The sequence below is a fragment of the Melopsittacus undulatus genome, assembly GCF_012275295.1.
Source record: "Melopsittacus undulatus isolate bMelUnd1 chromosome 20 unlocalized genomic scaffold, bMelUnd1.mat.Z SUPER_20_unloc_1, whole genome shotgun sequence".
Lineage (NCBI taxonomy): Eukaryota > Metazoa > Chordata > Aves > Psittaciformes > Psittaculidae > Melopsittacus > Melopsittacus undulatus.
In genome coordinates, this window is record NW_022993934.1 from 232,383 (window position 1) to 247,431 (window position 15,049).

At 42.4% G+C, this 15,049-nt stretch overlaps 2 protein-coding genes and 1 long non-coding RNA gene across 3 annotated transcripts; 1 reads left to right on the plus strand and 2 right to left on the minus strand.

The window, feature by feature from the left end:
• Positions 1 to 16: 16 nt before the first annotated feature.
• On the minus strand, positions 17 to 1,434 carry LOC101872104 (uncharacterized). Its single transcript, XR_004550633.1, has 2 exons — positions 1,365 to 1,434; positions 17 to 938 (listed from the first exon to the last, which is right to left on the minus strand). It is a non-coding gene; the product is annotated as an uncharacterized lncRNA (long non-coding RNA).
• A 2,663-nt stretch (positions 1,435 to 4,097) lies between these two features.
• On the plus strand, positions 4,098 to 6,403 carry LOC101869737 (feather keratin 3-like). The gene is made up of 2 exons (XM_005141046.3): positions 4,098 to 4,202; positions 5,611 to 6,403. The coding sequence occupies exon 2, from the start codon at positions 5,632 to 5,634 to the stop codon at positions 5,986 to 5,988; it is 357 nt and encodes a 118-aa protein (XP_005141103.1). The 5' UTR covers positions 4,098 to 4,202; positions 5,611 to 5,631; the 3' UTR covers positions 5,989 to 6,403.
• Positions 6,404 to 10,721: 4,318 nt separating this feature from the next.
• On the minus strand, positions 10,722 to 12,546 carry LOC101872272 (scale keratin-like). Its single transcript, XM_005141061.3, has 2 exons — positions 12,400 to 12,546; positions 10,722 to 11,554 (listed from the first exon to the last, which is right to left on the minus strand). Exon 2 carries the CDS (start codon positions 11,528 to 11,530, stop codon positions 11,141 to 11,143), a length of 390 nt encoding a protein of 129 aa, XP_005141118.1. The 5' UTR covers positions 11,531 to 11,554; positions 12,400 to 12,546; the 3' UTR covers positions 10,722 to 11,140.
• Between the last annotated feature and the right edge of the window lie 2,503 nt (positions 12,547 to 15,049).

A 15,049-nucleotide genomic window follows, 5' to 3' on the forward strand; every position in this document is an offset into this window, starting at 1 on the left:
AAAGCAAACAGATGAATGTTCTTTGGATGCAATCATAAGTGTTTATTAGGACCAAGAAGTGTAGATTTTCAGCAAAGTAAGGGAAAAACACAAGACAGATTTTGAAAGGGCCAACCTAATAATCTGTATCAAACTGACTTATTTTCATCACATTTCTTTTCTGTCTTGGTTCAAGTTTCAAATGGACAGGACAAATCATAGTATAAGTTGATAAGATTCTTATTAGACATAAAGAAATCAAAGTATAAAACTACCAAAGAAATGGTACCATGGTCCCAAGCAACTGAAAGCATACATGGACCAGTTTCCAGTGATGGAAGTGTTTTTGTGCTCTAACAGTGAGAAACAGATTTTCATGATCAATAATTGGATTTCCAAGAGTGGAAAAGATACATTGTGAGAAAACTGACATTAAAAGCAAACAGAGCATAAAGAAGACAAGCAGAAGAGCAGTTCCCATGAGTGCTAAGAAGCTCTCATAGTTCACTATTCCTTCAGAGAGCCTTTCTTCTCAGCTCAGTTGCACATTCAGGTCTTGCTGTCAGCTCCTCCACTGCTTCTCCTGGCAGACACAGCTTCTGCCATGCTTAGCATGGCCCACAGCCCCCATAGCGCTGGCTCCAGAGCTGGCTGGAAGAAGAGGAGGAGAAGCAGCCCCCATAGATAAGGGAGCCCTGCAGGCCCCTGGGCCGGTCCAGCCCCAGTGGGGATGAGCTGCCCACGATGCTCTCCTGAGGACAGGAGCTGAGGATGGGGCCCGGGAAGGTGATGACCACGGGTGGTGGGTAGACCACGGCACGGGAGTCCCCGCAGGAGGTGATGCAGGGCTGGTTCCAGGTGTTGGCAATGGGCTGCGGGCAGGTCACCTCACAGGGTGGGGAGCAGCGGGAGCTGAGCTGCTGCCTGGAGAAGGACATCCTTTGGGCAGAGAAGTGAACCTGCAACACACCGAGGACCTTGAGTCAACCTTCTGCTCATGAGCTGCTGCACAGACCACCCTGCTCTGCCTTGCCAGCAGCAGGAAGGGCTCACAATGTGCTCTCTGGTGCTGCTCTGCTAATGCTTAGGTGCTTTTCTTCTCTCTCACTTCCCCCTTCCCTGCCCTCCTTTTTTCCTCCATGCTCTCCCAGGCTTTCCACACACTGAAAGCTTCCCAATCTGGCCACCCTCAAAGTGACAGACAAGCTGGAGATCACCCATTACCAAGTTTTGCAGCAAAACCCACTACATCTACCAAAGCCTGCAGAAGGAGTGCATTTTTGATGAAAAAGAAGCATAAGAAACGCAAGCAGAGTATTTCTGAAAGAGTTAAAATTACTCAAGTGCAACACTAACCCAGAAAGATTAAGTGGGGTCAAACTTACTCAAGATGCCAAAGAGGAGAAGAGCAGCCAACTGACACTATCTGTGCTGTGAGCCCTTTTTATACTGTTTCTTGGGCTGCTCACTGATCTATGACACCTCATGCACAAGAGCTTAATTAGTTCCCGAACACACAGATTACATGTCACACCTCAACTGCTCATCCAGGTAAACAGTTTCCTCACTGTTAGCAAGTATTACCCAGCCCACACTATCCTCAGCATCTCTCAGGTTCTTCCTTCTTAGAAATGGTTTAGCTGACTTCCCCAGGTTTGTGTGATGTCTATTTATTACTTGTTTTCCTTACAGATATTGAAGTTTCTGTTTTCCAAGTTGATTTCGTATTCAAAGTTCATGACAATATTTTAACTCCAGATACTGTTACCTTCTTGGGGACTGTTATTAAATTTCCTTTGGGAATATCAAGACTTCTAATCCCTTTCCTATGTGGATGCAGGTCAGTGTTGAGGCACTGAATCACTGAGAACACTGCAAACACCCAAGCAAGGTGGGACATTGCAATCAGAGTAAAGGTTTTTTGTTCAGCTCCCTCCGCTTTCAGCCAGGGCTCCTGGGGTCTGCTTTTGCAGTAGGGTCTCTCCTTAGGGACAAAAGGAAGCACATAGGGGTAGATCTCATCCTGTCTAGAGGTGTCTGAGATAACTGATTTACTCAGCTTGAGTCATGCTCGCAGCTAAACCACAAGAGCGCAGTGCTGAGTCCTGCGTTATCCCTATGAATATTTTATGCTCCCAGCTTTGGGGCCATTCCAGCAACAGAGTTCAATGGGTCCACATTAGCAGCAGTCATGCTTTTTGGCTTGAAGTCTAGTCAGATGAAGGCATGAATATTATTTTTTAAGTACTTAGAATTACTGTTCTTCAAACAGAAAGTGCTACTCAATGCCTTTGTTGGCAGTTGCTCCTTTTTACTGCATTCTCCTTTTGGCTCGTCCACCCAGGTTGGACCACAGGGTCCTGCTTGGATCCACAGCGTCTTGAGCAACCTGGTCCAGTGTGCAGGTGCCTCTGCCCATGGCAAGGGGGATTGGAACTAGATGATCTTAATGTCCTTTCCAACCCTAACCAGTCTATGATTCTATGTTTTGAATGCTTCTGTACAAGTATTGAAAAAACATACAGACGAGGCTCTTAGTGGTAAGGCTTAGTGGTGAACTTGGCAGTGCTACAGTAATGGTTGGACTTGATGATCTTAAAGGTCTTTTCCAGCCTTGTTGATTCTATAATTCTATCTGGATGCCACTATGTATAAGAGTACTAAAGTAAAGCATGTAACTGTAACCCTGAAAATCATGTGTCAAAAGAAGCAATCAGGGGTGTCAATAGTATCAATACTAGTATGTAGCTCCATTTGCCCCTTCAGAAGGGCAGGATGGTTGGAAGAGGGATACATCTCCAAGAATTATGTGATTCATTGTAGGTATCTGTGATCACTGTCATTACCTGCTGCCAGATGAAGTGAAACCAGGCGTGGTTTGGACCTGAGAAACAGAACATGTTTCTTATTTATGTGAATCCTCTACCATAAACTATCAGTGACTTCAAAGGGTGTTTCCAGAGGCATTGCCAAGAAACCAAGCTGAGCGAAACCCCAAAGTGGCCCTGGAAGAGACTTCCTCTTCTTTCTTTCCATGGGTCACCTGTACAGCATTGCACTGCAGTTTTGCTAACAGTGACCAAATGCTGATGGGCAAACAAATGAAATTAACATTTTAGAACAGAAGTCTTGAGGTTACTTGAAACCAGGCATTCAACTTCAAATTCTGTAGAGGGGCTGGATTTTAGAGGAGAAGAACTTGTCTTCAGGAGGTTAGAAAAGTGTTGGCAAATTATGTCAACTTGGCTATACAGAATGATGAGACTGGAAATAGTCTTATCAGTAGCGTGGCATGCTTTAGTGTGAGGTTGTCCCTGCCCATGGCAAGGGGGTTGGAACTAGATGATCTTAAGGTCCTTTCCAACCCTAACTATTCTATGATTCTATAATCTGAGGAATAAATCTGCTGAAGTAAGCAGCTAATCTCCTGCATCAGCTGAAGCTGCACTTTAAGATTTCAGCCCAAGGTTTTCCTAGGGTGATGCATGGCTTCATTCTCTGACCAGTTTCATCCCAAACCATGAATCGTTCATCACTCAGGAGCCCTGAGGACTTTAGCAATTGTCCCACGGGGTCCCTGACAATGAAAGATGGACATGAATTTCTCATTCTCCTGTTCCCCATGCCAGGGTTGGGTAACAGCAGCTCTCTGCTTATGGGTTACTCCAACTGTACTGTTAAAGCTTGAAGTGGGACATGTGCTTTGCACTTATTTCTTGGCCAGGAGGACGGGAACAAATGCTTCCCATTTCCAAACTCAGTAGGAAGGTGTCTGTGGAGTGTAATGCGTCTCGTGTCAGAGTCATAGAAAATAATGTGCGTGGGTATGATGGGATAAGTTGCATAATGCCCCCTCACTGGAGTATGACTTGGAAAAGTGGGGTAGTATCTTAGGTATGTCAGCATATTTTGTTTATGGATAAACTTCTGAGCAATCTTTGCTCCATGAAGCAATCAGAGAAATAGGAAAAAGCAACAAAAGAAACAAAATTGCTCTGCCAGTGTAATGACAAGAACGCAATAGTAATCACCATCACTGAGCAAAATAATTGCGTTATCTGGGGCAGTTACAGGTGGGGTGAATTTTTGTTTGATAATGCATTAGGACATCATCCATGAAGAATGTTTCATATCCTCCTGATTGCCTAAGAAAAGGAATAAAAGCGCTCCCTGTTCAGGGCTGCTCCAACCATTTCTCCTGACTCGCTCTTTGCTGCAAAGAGGTAAGCCTGAGCCTGACTCTATTGCGATGCTGCTGTGACAATGCAGGATTTTAACTGAAAACAAACTGATTCTTAGAAATGTGTGAAATGTTTGAAGCTTTCTTTCAGAAAGAACTGTCTCCTATTTATTCAGTAGCAGGCTGTAAAAAGGCAGGAGCTTTTAGAGCAGTTGACAGTTTGGGATATGCAAGCTTCTTTCTAGTGAGATTTAGTGAATTCCTAATTCCTGACCATCCTGCCTTTCTGACTTTGTTCAACTTGACTTGTACTGGTGACTGCCAAGAAAAGTTAACTCTGAGTCTCAGACTAAACTGGGAAGCCAGCATTAGCAATAATGTTTTATCCTGCTCTTTGCAATTATTTCTGAATGAATTTGAAGGCTGTTATATATTACATTATACACTTGTTATGGTCAAGATTTTATTCCTTTTCTTTAATCACAGCCTTTCATTTGATGGGTTTTAGTAGGGTAAGACAGAGATCAAGAGGAGCTGCAAATCGGTTTTATGACTGATCAAGTGATCTTATGATTAAAGAAAAGGACTCCCCAAAATTACACACAGCTCCTAGTTTTGCCATAGCCATCTGTCACCTCAGTCATCTTAGGAGGACAACTAGGACCACATTCGCAGGAGCCCTGGTTATACTGGAAAGCTCACTGATACTACATTCCTACCCAAACATGGGATATTCTGCCAAGAAAATTCTCTTTATGAGCAATTCAGGGATGTGGCTGCTGCTCGTTTTATCTGTGCAAAGAACACACAGGATAGCCCTGATGCCAGCTGTAGCATCTGAAAGGTTGGGGAATACTGTCATTAATAACCAGGCTTGCCTGAATTTTAACTCAGTCTCTCCAGTTACTTCACCGAATGGCCCTGGGCAATGCATTCACTTCTCAGCCTCAGTTACCTCTTCCTTAAAGCTGGAATAACAACTACTTGCTTCATACAATGGTAGTGATTACAGGAGATGCAGAACCAGCACAGGATGTTACTATGGAAATGCTAGCCAATGTTTCTGTTCTTTTCTGCAGCTGTTTATAAAAGAAATGGTTCATGTCATGGGAAGTCAGATTCAAAAGGGAATGGTGGAAAGGAGAAATGGTAAAGAACAGGGGGATAACTCAATATCAAACATGCAATTTCTTTGTTTGATAATGATATTTTTATGCATTAACTTGACTTGGCTCCATAATCAGGAGTCAAAAGAAATAAGTATTGTTCTAGGGGAAAGGAGGAGAGCATGAGAAGATGAGAAAACGAATATGGTTGCTAAGACAAAAGTGAATTCTTCAGCCTCCTGGTTTTTCTTTGCTGTCTTGTATTCTTTCTCTTCCAAGCACAGCCTCCATTTCAGTGGTATCTGAGCTCTCAGCCTTGTGTTGCCTTGGTGTTGTGTGTTTCAGATTTGTCTCCACTCCCTGAAGATGTCTTCCTATAGACAGATGATCAGCTCCCGCTGCCTTGCACCCTGTGAAGTGACCTGCCCACAGCCAATTGCAAATGCCTGGAGCCAGCCCTGTGTCACCTCCTGTGGTGATTCGAGAGCTGTGATCTATCCACCTCCCGTGGTCATGACCTTCCCAGGACCCATTCTTAGCTCCTGCCCTCAGGAGAGCATAGTGGGTAGCTCAGCACCATCCAGCACTGGGAGCTTCTTTGGATCCATGAGCCCTCTGGGCCTCAGCGGCTCTTATGGCTCTAGGAGCTTGTACAATTATGGGAGGTCATATTCTTCCTATGGATCCAGTGGTTATGGTTTTGGGAGCTGCAGACCATGTTAAATGTTTAATGAAGAAGAAGCAATCACCCAACGTGGTGGAAGATGTGCCTCCACAACTCCTATTACTGGCATTGCTTTCCTGGAGCATGAACTGTGCATCACTAAAATCACTCTTACAGGTTATTCTCAAGCTTATGATTTAATTTCATTTTCTGACTATTCTTTCCAGTGGCTCCTGATAATAATGGCCTCAAATTAGTTATATCAATGATCTTTGGCTGGTTGAAAGTGGGATGAGATTGTGTAAGTCTTTCTATGCTATGAAAAAGAAAGAGTAATGTATGTGGAATGCATAGCCCTGGAGCAATTCTTTACTTGCAGCCTTTAATGAGACCCTGGCAATATTTTCCCTGTGTTTTTTATTCTTAGTAAGATATTTGTTTCTTACAGTCTCATTAAATTATTGTGCATCAAAATTCTGACTTTTTTTGTTGTTTCCCCCCCCCCATAATTTGCTGTTTACATACCATTCTTGGTGAGCATTGCCCTCTATAGTGAAACACGAGTGTTTGACTTCTTTCAATGCCCAAAGTTGGAAGATGACCAAGCCCTTTAAGCAGGAATTGGCATAATAACTGCCTTCACAAAAATAATTCCATGCTTGATAAACATGTTTTGAAACCCTTACAACTAAGTTTGAAACTTCCTCCAGCACAGGTGTGGTTACAGTGTGCATTTCCTACATGCTAGCAAAGAAAGTTACACACACAAGCAACTTCGAAGATCCATGTGTCTCACTACTTGCCTGAGGCTCCAGTTTAATTATGTTCCCATACATTGGCTTTAAGATAGTTTTCATTGTTTAAAAATAGGATGTAATGATCCATGAGTAAAACTTTCCTGTGAATAGCCATTGGGGAATTTTTAACTGAATGGCAAATCTTTGCTGAAATTCTGTGAGTTCTTTGAACTTTCCCATTAATACCTTCAGATACTTGTCAACCCCAGTTAAAATAAGGAGAAGATTAATTCTTAAGCCTTCCCTGCAGAACAACACATAACTTTCAAGCCAAAAAAATATTTTCCATCTCAGGAACTTTACACATAAATTTCAGGCTTCTCACAGGTGATTGTGGAATCATAGAAACATAGAATCATAGACTGGTTTGGGTTGGAAAGGACCTTAAAATCATCCAGTTCAACCCCCCCTGCTGTGGACAGGGACACCTCACACTAGATCATGACACCCAAGACTCTGTCCAACAAAACTTTGAACACTGCCACGGATGGAACATAGACAACTTCCTTGGTCAACCAGTTCCTTGTTCCAGTGCCTCACCACCCTCACAGTAAAGATTTTCTTCCTTATATCTAACCTGAGCATCTGCTCTTTAAGTTTAAACCTTTTCCTGTTGTCCTATCACTACATCTCCCAATGAAGAGTCCCTCTCCAGCATCCTTTTAGCCCTCTTCAGACACCAGAAGCTTCTCTGAGATCTCCATACAGCTTCTCTCCAGGCTGAACAGCTCAAATTTTCTCAGCCTGTTTCCATATGGGAAGTTCTGCAGCCCCCTGATCATCCTCAAGGTCCTCAATGACTACTGGGTATGCTCTCTTTGCTCAACAACATGGTTCCAAGCTGCTCATTATGATGTTTTGTAAAGCAATTTGCATACTATTAGTACAGCCTATTAAGAGGCACTCACCCCATCCTACGCTTGCAATGCCAACCAGGATGGACTATATGTCAGACATTACTCATCACTTCTGTTTTTCCCTGTGTGAAGCTGCTCTTCCTAGGAGTACCAGCAATGCACTGACAAACTTCACAAGGCTTGAGCAGGCTAATTCCAGGCAAACCCTGCCTCACACTGCAGAAATCTGTTTGGACAGGATCAAGAACGTGCCAATAACTTCAAAGTGTTTGGAGGTGTGACTTCACTTGTAAAACAAGCTGAAATGATATGAAGCTCCCATGAGGTAGCCAGGCCACACCTCTTTCTTGTTAGGATATGTCTGAAGGCTTTGCCTTGTTTTCATGCTTTCTGTCTCCAGTGCACTGCATGATTATTCTTGGAGTCACAAGGATGCCATCAAAAAACCAGTACTTATTGGTACCAGTATGCAGAGCACTAAAGCTACCAGTTCAGGTATTTTCAACACCATGGTGTTGATCACTGCAGAAGTCCTTGTTTCAGGACTCTTGTTTTCATCCCACACAGTAGAATTACATTGATCCTCTTCTCAGCCAATCTTGCTGAGAAGACACTCTGGACTTGCCATAGCAGCTGGTTTCTCATGCTGGGGTGAAAAGGTGCAGTCAAACATCCTTCCATGTGGATGTTGTCAGCATACCTGGATGAAGCTGCTCTGCCTGTATTCTAGTTATACAACAGAAAAGGCAGATGTAGAAGGTGAAGGTTAGAGCCCAGACTAAAAATAGATCACCATAACATGTATTGATTAATTGATGGACTTTACTGACTTTGAATGGTTGAAGACATAGCAATTCACACCACTATTATTTGCCAGTCTGAATTTGCATGTTATGACAACAGACCAGAGAAAACATCAAAGGACAGTTCTTTACCTGCTTTCCATTGTACAGGTTCTGACAACCAGCAATCTACTGCTGCCCAAATGCACAGCAGGCTGAACTTGGATTACACTTTCATCTAAGTGAAATACAGATGAGCACAGCAGAAGATAAGTGATTTCACTGTCAGTACCAAAGTGTCTCAAGTCACACCACATGAAGATATAAGATGGGAGGAATGCCAGCTGCTGTTTATCATCATAATCTGAAAGCAGTCTTGAGATCTTGGCAGTTTGCTGGCCACTGCAACATGGGGATCATATCTGGCTGGGAGGTGTCCTGCGATTCTTGGTCAATCATGTGAAGTCCAGGCTGTTGATAGAACCAGCAACTGTTGTTCCTCCTGCAAGTGAAGCAATTACCAAGAACAGGAAGCAACAATAAACGAAATCACACTGTCTCATCTTGAACTATAGAGGTCACTACACTCTCTCTTCTCTTGTCTAAGTGTGCTCTGAACATGTGCTTGTATCTTAATACAAGGTAACACTATTGTTAAATGAGATGCAATCAGAAGTTGCTTCATAAAGATGATGCAAACACAGCCTGAATTATATGTCCTCCCCACGCACTAAATTACGTTTTAAGACAGATATCTGTTGGAGCTAAGCCTTTCATGTTTGATTTGAATAGGTGGATTCACTAAATATTTAATCACTACTAGAGCCTAATGGTTTTTTATGTAGTTCAGACTGACACCACTGGTAAATAGCCTGCAGGCACAATGGCTTAACATAACAGATCCAGAAATACGCCAGAAATAAGCTGAATGACAGCTTCCTTCCAGGGTTTAATTCTGGAGGAATTAGTAAAGTGATTACTTGCAGTCAACCTTTATATCAGTTTTGCACTTGGAGGATCTGAACTTGAATGTTTCAGATGTTTTAAATAAAATGCTCTGTCCGAGAAACTTCAAGAAATTAATCTTTTCTTTTACTTCCCCCCCCCCCCCCCCCCCCCCATCTTATTCTCCTCTTTTACTTAGTGAAAAGATATCCCTTTTCATGGCAAAGGAGTTGGACTAGGTATCTATAAAGGTCCTTTCCAGGCCAGACTGTTCCTTGCCTACATGATTCTATGATGTGTTAAGTGTCATATGTCCTGTAATTTACTGGCCACGCTGTGCAGCATTTTCCAGCTAAAATAAGCAGAACTCCTTGAAAACGTGAATAAGAATGAAAAGCAAACCTGAAGCTAACCAGTGGAATGGAAAATTAGAAACAGAGACAATACAGTTGTTAGATAGGGATACTGGAGAGAGGAATTCAGTTCTGGGCTTTGCCAAGTGATTTCTTTGTCACCTGGGGAAAGTATTTACTAATGTTTTTATTAGTATAGGAAACACAGACTTTAATCTCTGCATAAAAGATGCTAATGATGCTTATATTTTCATTGTCTATTTACTCTGAAAACACTTGAGGGCTGTGACTACCTTTATTCTTTGTTTACACAGCACTCAACGCCTCACTTGCAGCTTCATTACAATTTGAATTGGTTGTATCACCAAAAGCTTCAAGTACTGAGTCTCTGCTGCTCCTGACATTTAATGTACTACAGTTATTTCTTGCAGTGAGCTGGGATTATTCCTCTTTTTTACTGGGGTGAAAACACTGCTTGAGATGTCTGGAACACTGAGCAGTGTTAGTGCTGTAGACTAAACATAGTGTCTGTGAATTTATAGGTGAAAATTTACATTAGGAAAGTGCTTTGCTGGGCACCACCTCGGTGGCATTTGGTTAAGATGAGCTTAACATAGACTCACAGAATGGTTTGGGTTGGAAGGGACCTTAAAGCTCACTCAGTTCCAACCTCCTGCCACTAGATCAGGTTGCTTCAACCTGGCCTTGAACACTGCCAGGGATGGGGCAGCCACAGATTCTCTGGGCACCCTGTGCCTGTGTCTCACCACCATCCAGTTCTCTGGATGTTCATGGGAAGACCCCACTGAAATAATGTTTAAATGGCATTTAAGGGTGTTAAGATACTTTGTTATTTTAAACTTTTCACATCTTCAAAACATGGAAAGGTCCTGCTCAGGTGTCTCATATGGAAACATTTGTGATACTGTGTAAATTCAGTCTGTGCTACAATGCTCTACAGTAAAACTGCTCAGTTATCAGCTTCGTCCTGCCCATGGGAAGATGTTACCTAGGTCATGCTGCACATAAATGGAGAAAAGGAAACCAGAAGGCTGCCGTGTGATGCAACACAATTTTAATGATTGAGAAATGCCTAGATTTGCAAAGCAAGATATTACAGAATATGAAACATCTGTTTCCAGACTATTTCAGAGAATGTTCAACAAGTGTCCTGTTCAGAGATACTGTTTTTCTCAGCTTCCTTCAGTCTGTTGTGCAACTGTTGATGAAGATACACATCATTGTGAGTGATGTCCATACGGAATAGGTTGCCCCACGGTGGTTAAAAAAAAGTCAAAGCTGGAACAGGCAACAATAGCAAGCAAAAAACTAGAAATGGAAGGTTAAATGTAGAAGAAAGATCAGAAATGCAAAGTGGCAGTAGCTCCATTGCAGGGCTACAGTAATGCTGAACCCCCATCCTCATTCCTCTGCATTTGGGTCTTCATGTCCCTCTTCTGAGACCTTTCTGCTGCCTTTAGCAGGGCCCACAGCTGTTGCGGAGGAAGCGGCTGTACCGGCGGGAGGAGAATGGGCTGCAGAAGCCACTGCTGAGTGTGGAGAGGGCAGAACTCCCATATCCATACTGGGCTCCATAGCCAAGAGAGCCCCCATAAAGGCTTCCAGCACCATAGAGGCCTCCCAGCCCCAGGTTGCTCCCAACGGTAGGTGCTCCGGTGGAGCCCACCACGGCTTGCTGGGGGAAGGAGCTGAGGATGGGGCCAGGGAAGGTGACGACAACAGGGGGTGGCTGGATCACAGCAGTGGAGTCAGGGCACTGGCGGACACAGGGCTCATTGCAGCTGTTAGCGATGGGCTGGGGGCAGGCGATGTTGCTGCTGGTGGGGCACAAATCGTAGCAAGACATTTCTTTGCGGGGATGAAGGTGATCCTGAAACACAGAACACAGAGCTGAGTCAAAACAAAGCACAAGATCTACTGGAACAACAGGTCAAGGTTTGGTGCTCAGCTGTTGAAGACCAGGCAAAATGATCATCAGAGGCACGGGAAAAACTGATGCCTGTTCACAAACTTCCCAGTCAATCAACTTCACTCTTATCTTCCCCATCCAGTAATCCCAGCACTTGTCAGATCTGCCAAGCCTTCTGAAACTGCTGCTTCTTTTCTTTTCTTAATCGGTGCTTCCTCCCAGAGAAAAAGAATGTTGGCAGCTTAGGTTTTACTAAAACACCACCACTTCTCCCTGGTGAATGTGGGTTGAAAGCCAGGAGCTGCAGGAGCTACAACAGAGCTCTTTGAACTCAATGGGACAGAAGCAGGTTTTATCTTGGGAGAGATGGGGTGGAGTTAAAAACCCAGCGCTGCTTTAACCATACATTTTCTTCTCTTTCCAAGGTCCCTGTTATTTATCAAGCTCTTGGGGATAATATATTTTTCAGTTGTTCTGCATTTAAAGGTCATGCCATCCTACATTTTAAATGTGCTGAGAGTACAAGAAGGCCCAAATATGAATTACACTGAAATAAATGCTTCAAACCCTAGAACTGACTTCTAAAGCCTATTAGTAACATAATTTTCCACCACCCTTGCCACAAAAAAACCCAAAAAAAACTAAAAAAACAAAAATAAAAAAAAACCCACCAAAAACCAAGAGAGAGAGAAAAAGAGAATAAAAAATAGTCTTAAAAGCTCTAATATAATGGTAGCGAAAGGTAATCTAAGCTCCAGGAAAGGTATTCTGGCATTTAGAAAGAAATGAAATCACATCAGACTTACCTGATGTAGAGGAGAGTATGCAGGAGAGTGAGATGGAATAGGCCTGAGTCCCTGCTCTTTTTATATGCTGCTTCACATTGCCTGGGGGACTGAGGCACACTGTAGCCATGAAGTCATAGTCACCAACCAGCCCAAATTTGAAGCACATATGACTTTCCAAAGTGACGAAACTGTTTTTGCTTGCTGTTTGCAAAATCACCCTAAATCTCTGAATAGCATGATATGCACATTCCAGCTCCCAGTTCTCTTTCATCTTGAAGCCTAATTGACCAGCTTCATTGCTGGTATCATTCCACCCTGCTTACTGGCACTGCAGGATGAATTAAACTGGTTCTATTTACTTGGAGCTTCCTTCATTACCTTCCTGTAATGATTTTAATCAGAGCTATAACCTGCTGTCATATACATGTTTGTATTTAAGTGCTTCAGATCTAGGCTGTAATCTAATCTACTCACACATTTTGCAATGAAATGTTCAGTGAGGTAGAAGACACCTTTTGATCCTTTTCCCACCCATAGCCACAAATTGAGAGAGGTCTTGAGGATTACCTTTGGTAATCACAGACATTGTTCTATGGTCTGTGATTTAAAAATTCTGGCTTTTCCTTGCTGTTTGGCAAGACCAGCAGAAAACAGCATCTTTTAGTACATGAAACAATGTTTAAACCAAAAGCTGAAGTTTCCTCTGAAGGGATACCAGTGGTTTTTCCTTATTTTACATCTGGATTCTTAAAGGCACACACAGATTATCTCACAGGTTCAGCAATGTAGAATGGATGTAAATGTAAACAGATTCATAATTACTAGCTTCTTTGTATTGATTGCACAGCTCTGAAGGAGGACGGAACACGAGAATGGTGAAGCAGGAGCAAGTTTCTCAGTTTCTTTGTGAGATTACACATTTCTGTTCAGCACTGCATTCATTTAGTCTATATATGCTCTTTCTGTTTGTTCATATGATGGAGAGTAGTTTGGCCCTTATATCTAGTCCTTCATCTTACAAAGTAATTCAAGGAATCATAAAACCATAGATTCAACTAGGTTAGAAAAGACTTTTAAGATCAACATCAACTGTTCCTCAGCACTGCCAAGGCCACCACTAAACCATACTGCTGAGGGCCTCATCTGCATGGTTTGTGAACACTTCCAGGGATGGTGATTCCACCACTGTTCCAATGCCTGAGCACCCTTTCCATTATGGAATTGTTTCTGATCTCCAGCCTAAACCTCTCCTGGTGCAGCTTGAGGTAATTTCCTTTTGTCATATAGTTTGTTACCTGGGAGTAAAGACTGACCCCTACCTAACCACAACCTCCTTTAAGGTAGTTGTAGAGAGAGGTAAGGTCCTCCCTGAGACTTCTCTTCTCCAGACTACAAACCCACTCTTCTCCAGAACAACACCAGTTCCCTCACCTGTTCCCCATAAGACTTCTTCTCTAGATCCTAAATTGAACCAAAGTTTCACTGGAGGATGTCACAGAAACAATATTTTTAGTTCTTCCATCCCAAACTTACTGGGTAAGTGTCAGGAAAAGCAATCAAATGATATAAGGAATCCAACAATGGATTTATTATTTTTCTCATTTTTCTTTCCTGCTAGCAAGGCATCACCTACTAAGTGTGTATTGTTGCAGAGCCCAATTTTCACTACCCAGTGACTTGTCACTTGAAATTACTCAGTCTTCCCCAGTACTTAGTAGGGAGGGACAAGAATTTCTACAAGACAATTAATCCCATCTTGGATGCTGACTTTAGCAGAATTGGTATTATTCTCAAAACATACCAATTCTGTTTTCATTGACTACTGAGACAGAAAACAAGCTCAGCTGAAACACCCAGCTTTTAAACAGGGAAGGTTTGCTGAGGTGTGTCCCACCCATACTCCAATACTCTGAATATAATACATGTAATAAAAAAGGCCTGGCCCAGCCTCCAAAATCCTCATTTGCTTATAGATGGGTTGTTTGTTAATTAAGCACTGCAATATTTCTGCCAGAAGTTATACATAAGTTACAAGCCTTAGAGATGGCCCCAAGGGATTACGAGAACAATAATCTTGACAAAGGGTGTTCAAATAATTTTCGTGTATGTTTTTAAGCACTTACCAAACCCTCCTTAGTAGTTTACGCATCAAGTGGTTTGTCATTATTGCAATATAACTATGTGGTTGGATTTAAACAGCCCAGCCTTTTGAAATATGTTTATTAAATTGTACTGGTCAAGCATACTTTTCCTGTTCTCTTTGCCAGATCATGATTTCTAACCTTAGGTTTTCAGCTGATTTTCTTTCATACTTCAAGTTTTCATTTATTTGTTCATATAGAAGCTCCTTCAGGACTGATGTTGTATTAATTTACAGCACCTTCACTGTTTGTGGAACAAAGATCTGCAACACCTGCCTGTGTTTCCATGTTTTGAGAGCTTTTCCTAGGGTTTCCCTAGTCTAACTACAAGTGCTCTACCATTCTTCTGTTTTAAAAACATGCTCAGCTTCCTAAAACAATGTATTTAACAAGCTGCTTATAATCTGGCAAAGAAACTCTTCACCTTTGTTGACCAAATACGAAGATACTGAACAACTGGGTTGTCTGGGATACAATCTGAGTGATTTAAAAAAGTGCTTTGCAAGGTGTCTTGATTTTTCCTGTGA

Coding starts and splice junctions, on each gene's coding strand:
- LOC101872272 (XM_005141061.3), bottom strand. CDS start 11,530: ATGTCTTGCTACGATTTGTGCCCCACCAGCAGCAACATCGCCTGCCCC.
- LOC101869737 (XM_005141046.3), top strand. CDS start 5,632: ATGTCTTCCTATAGACAGATGATCAGCTCCCGCTGCCTTGCACCCTGT.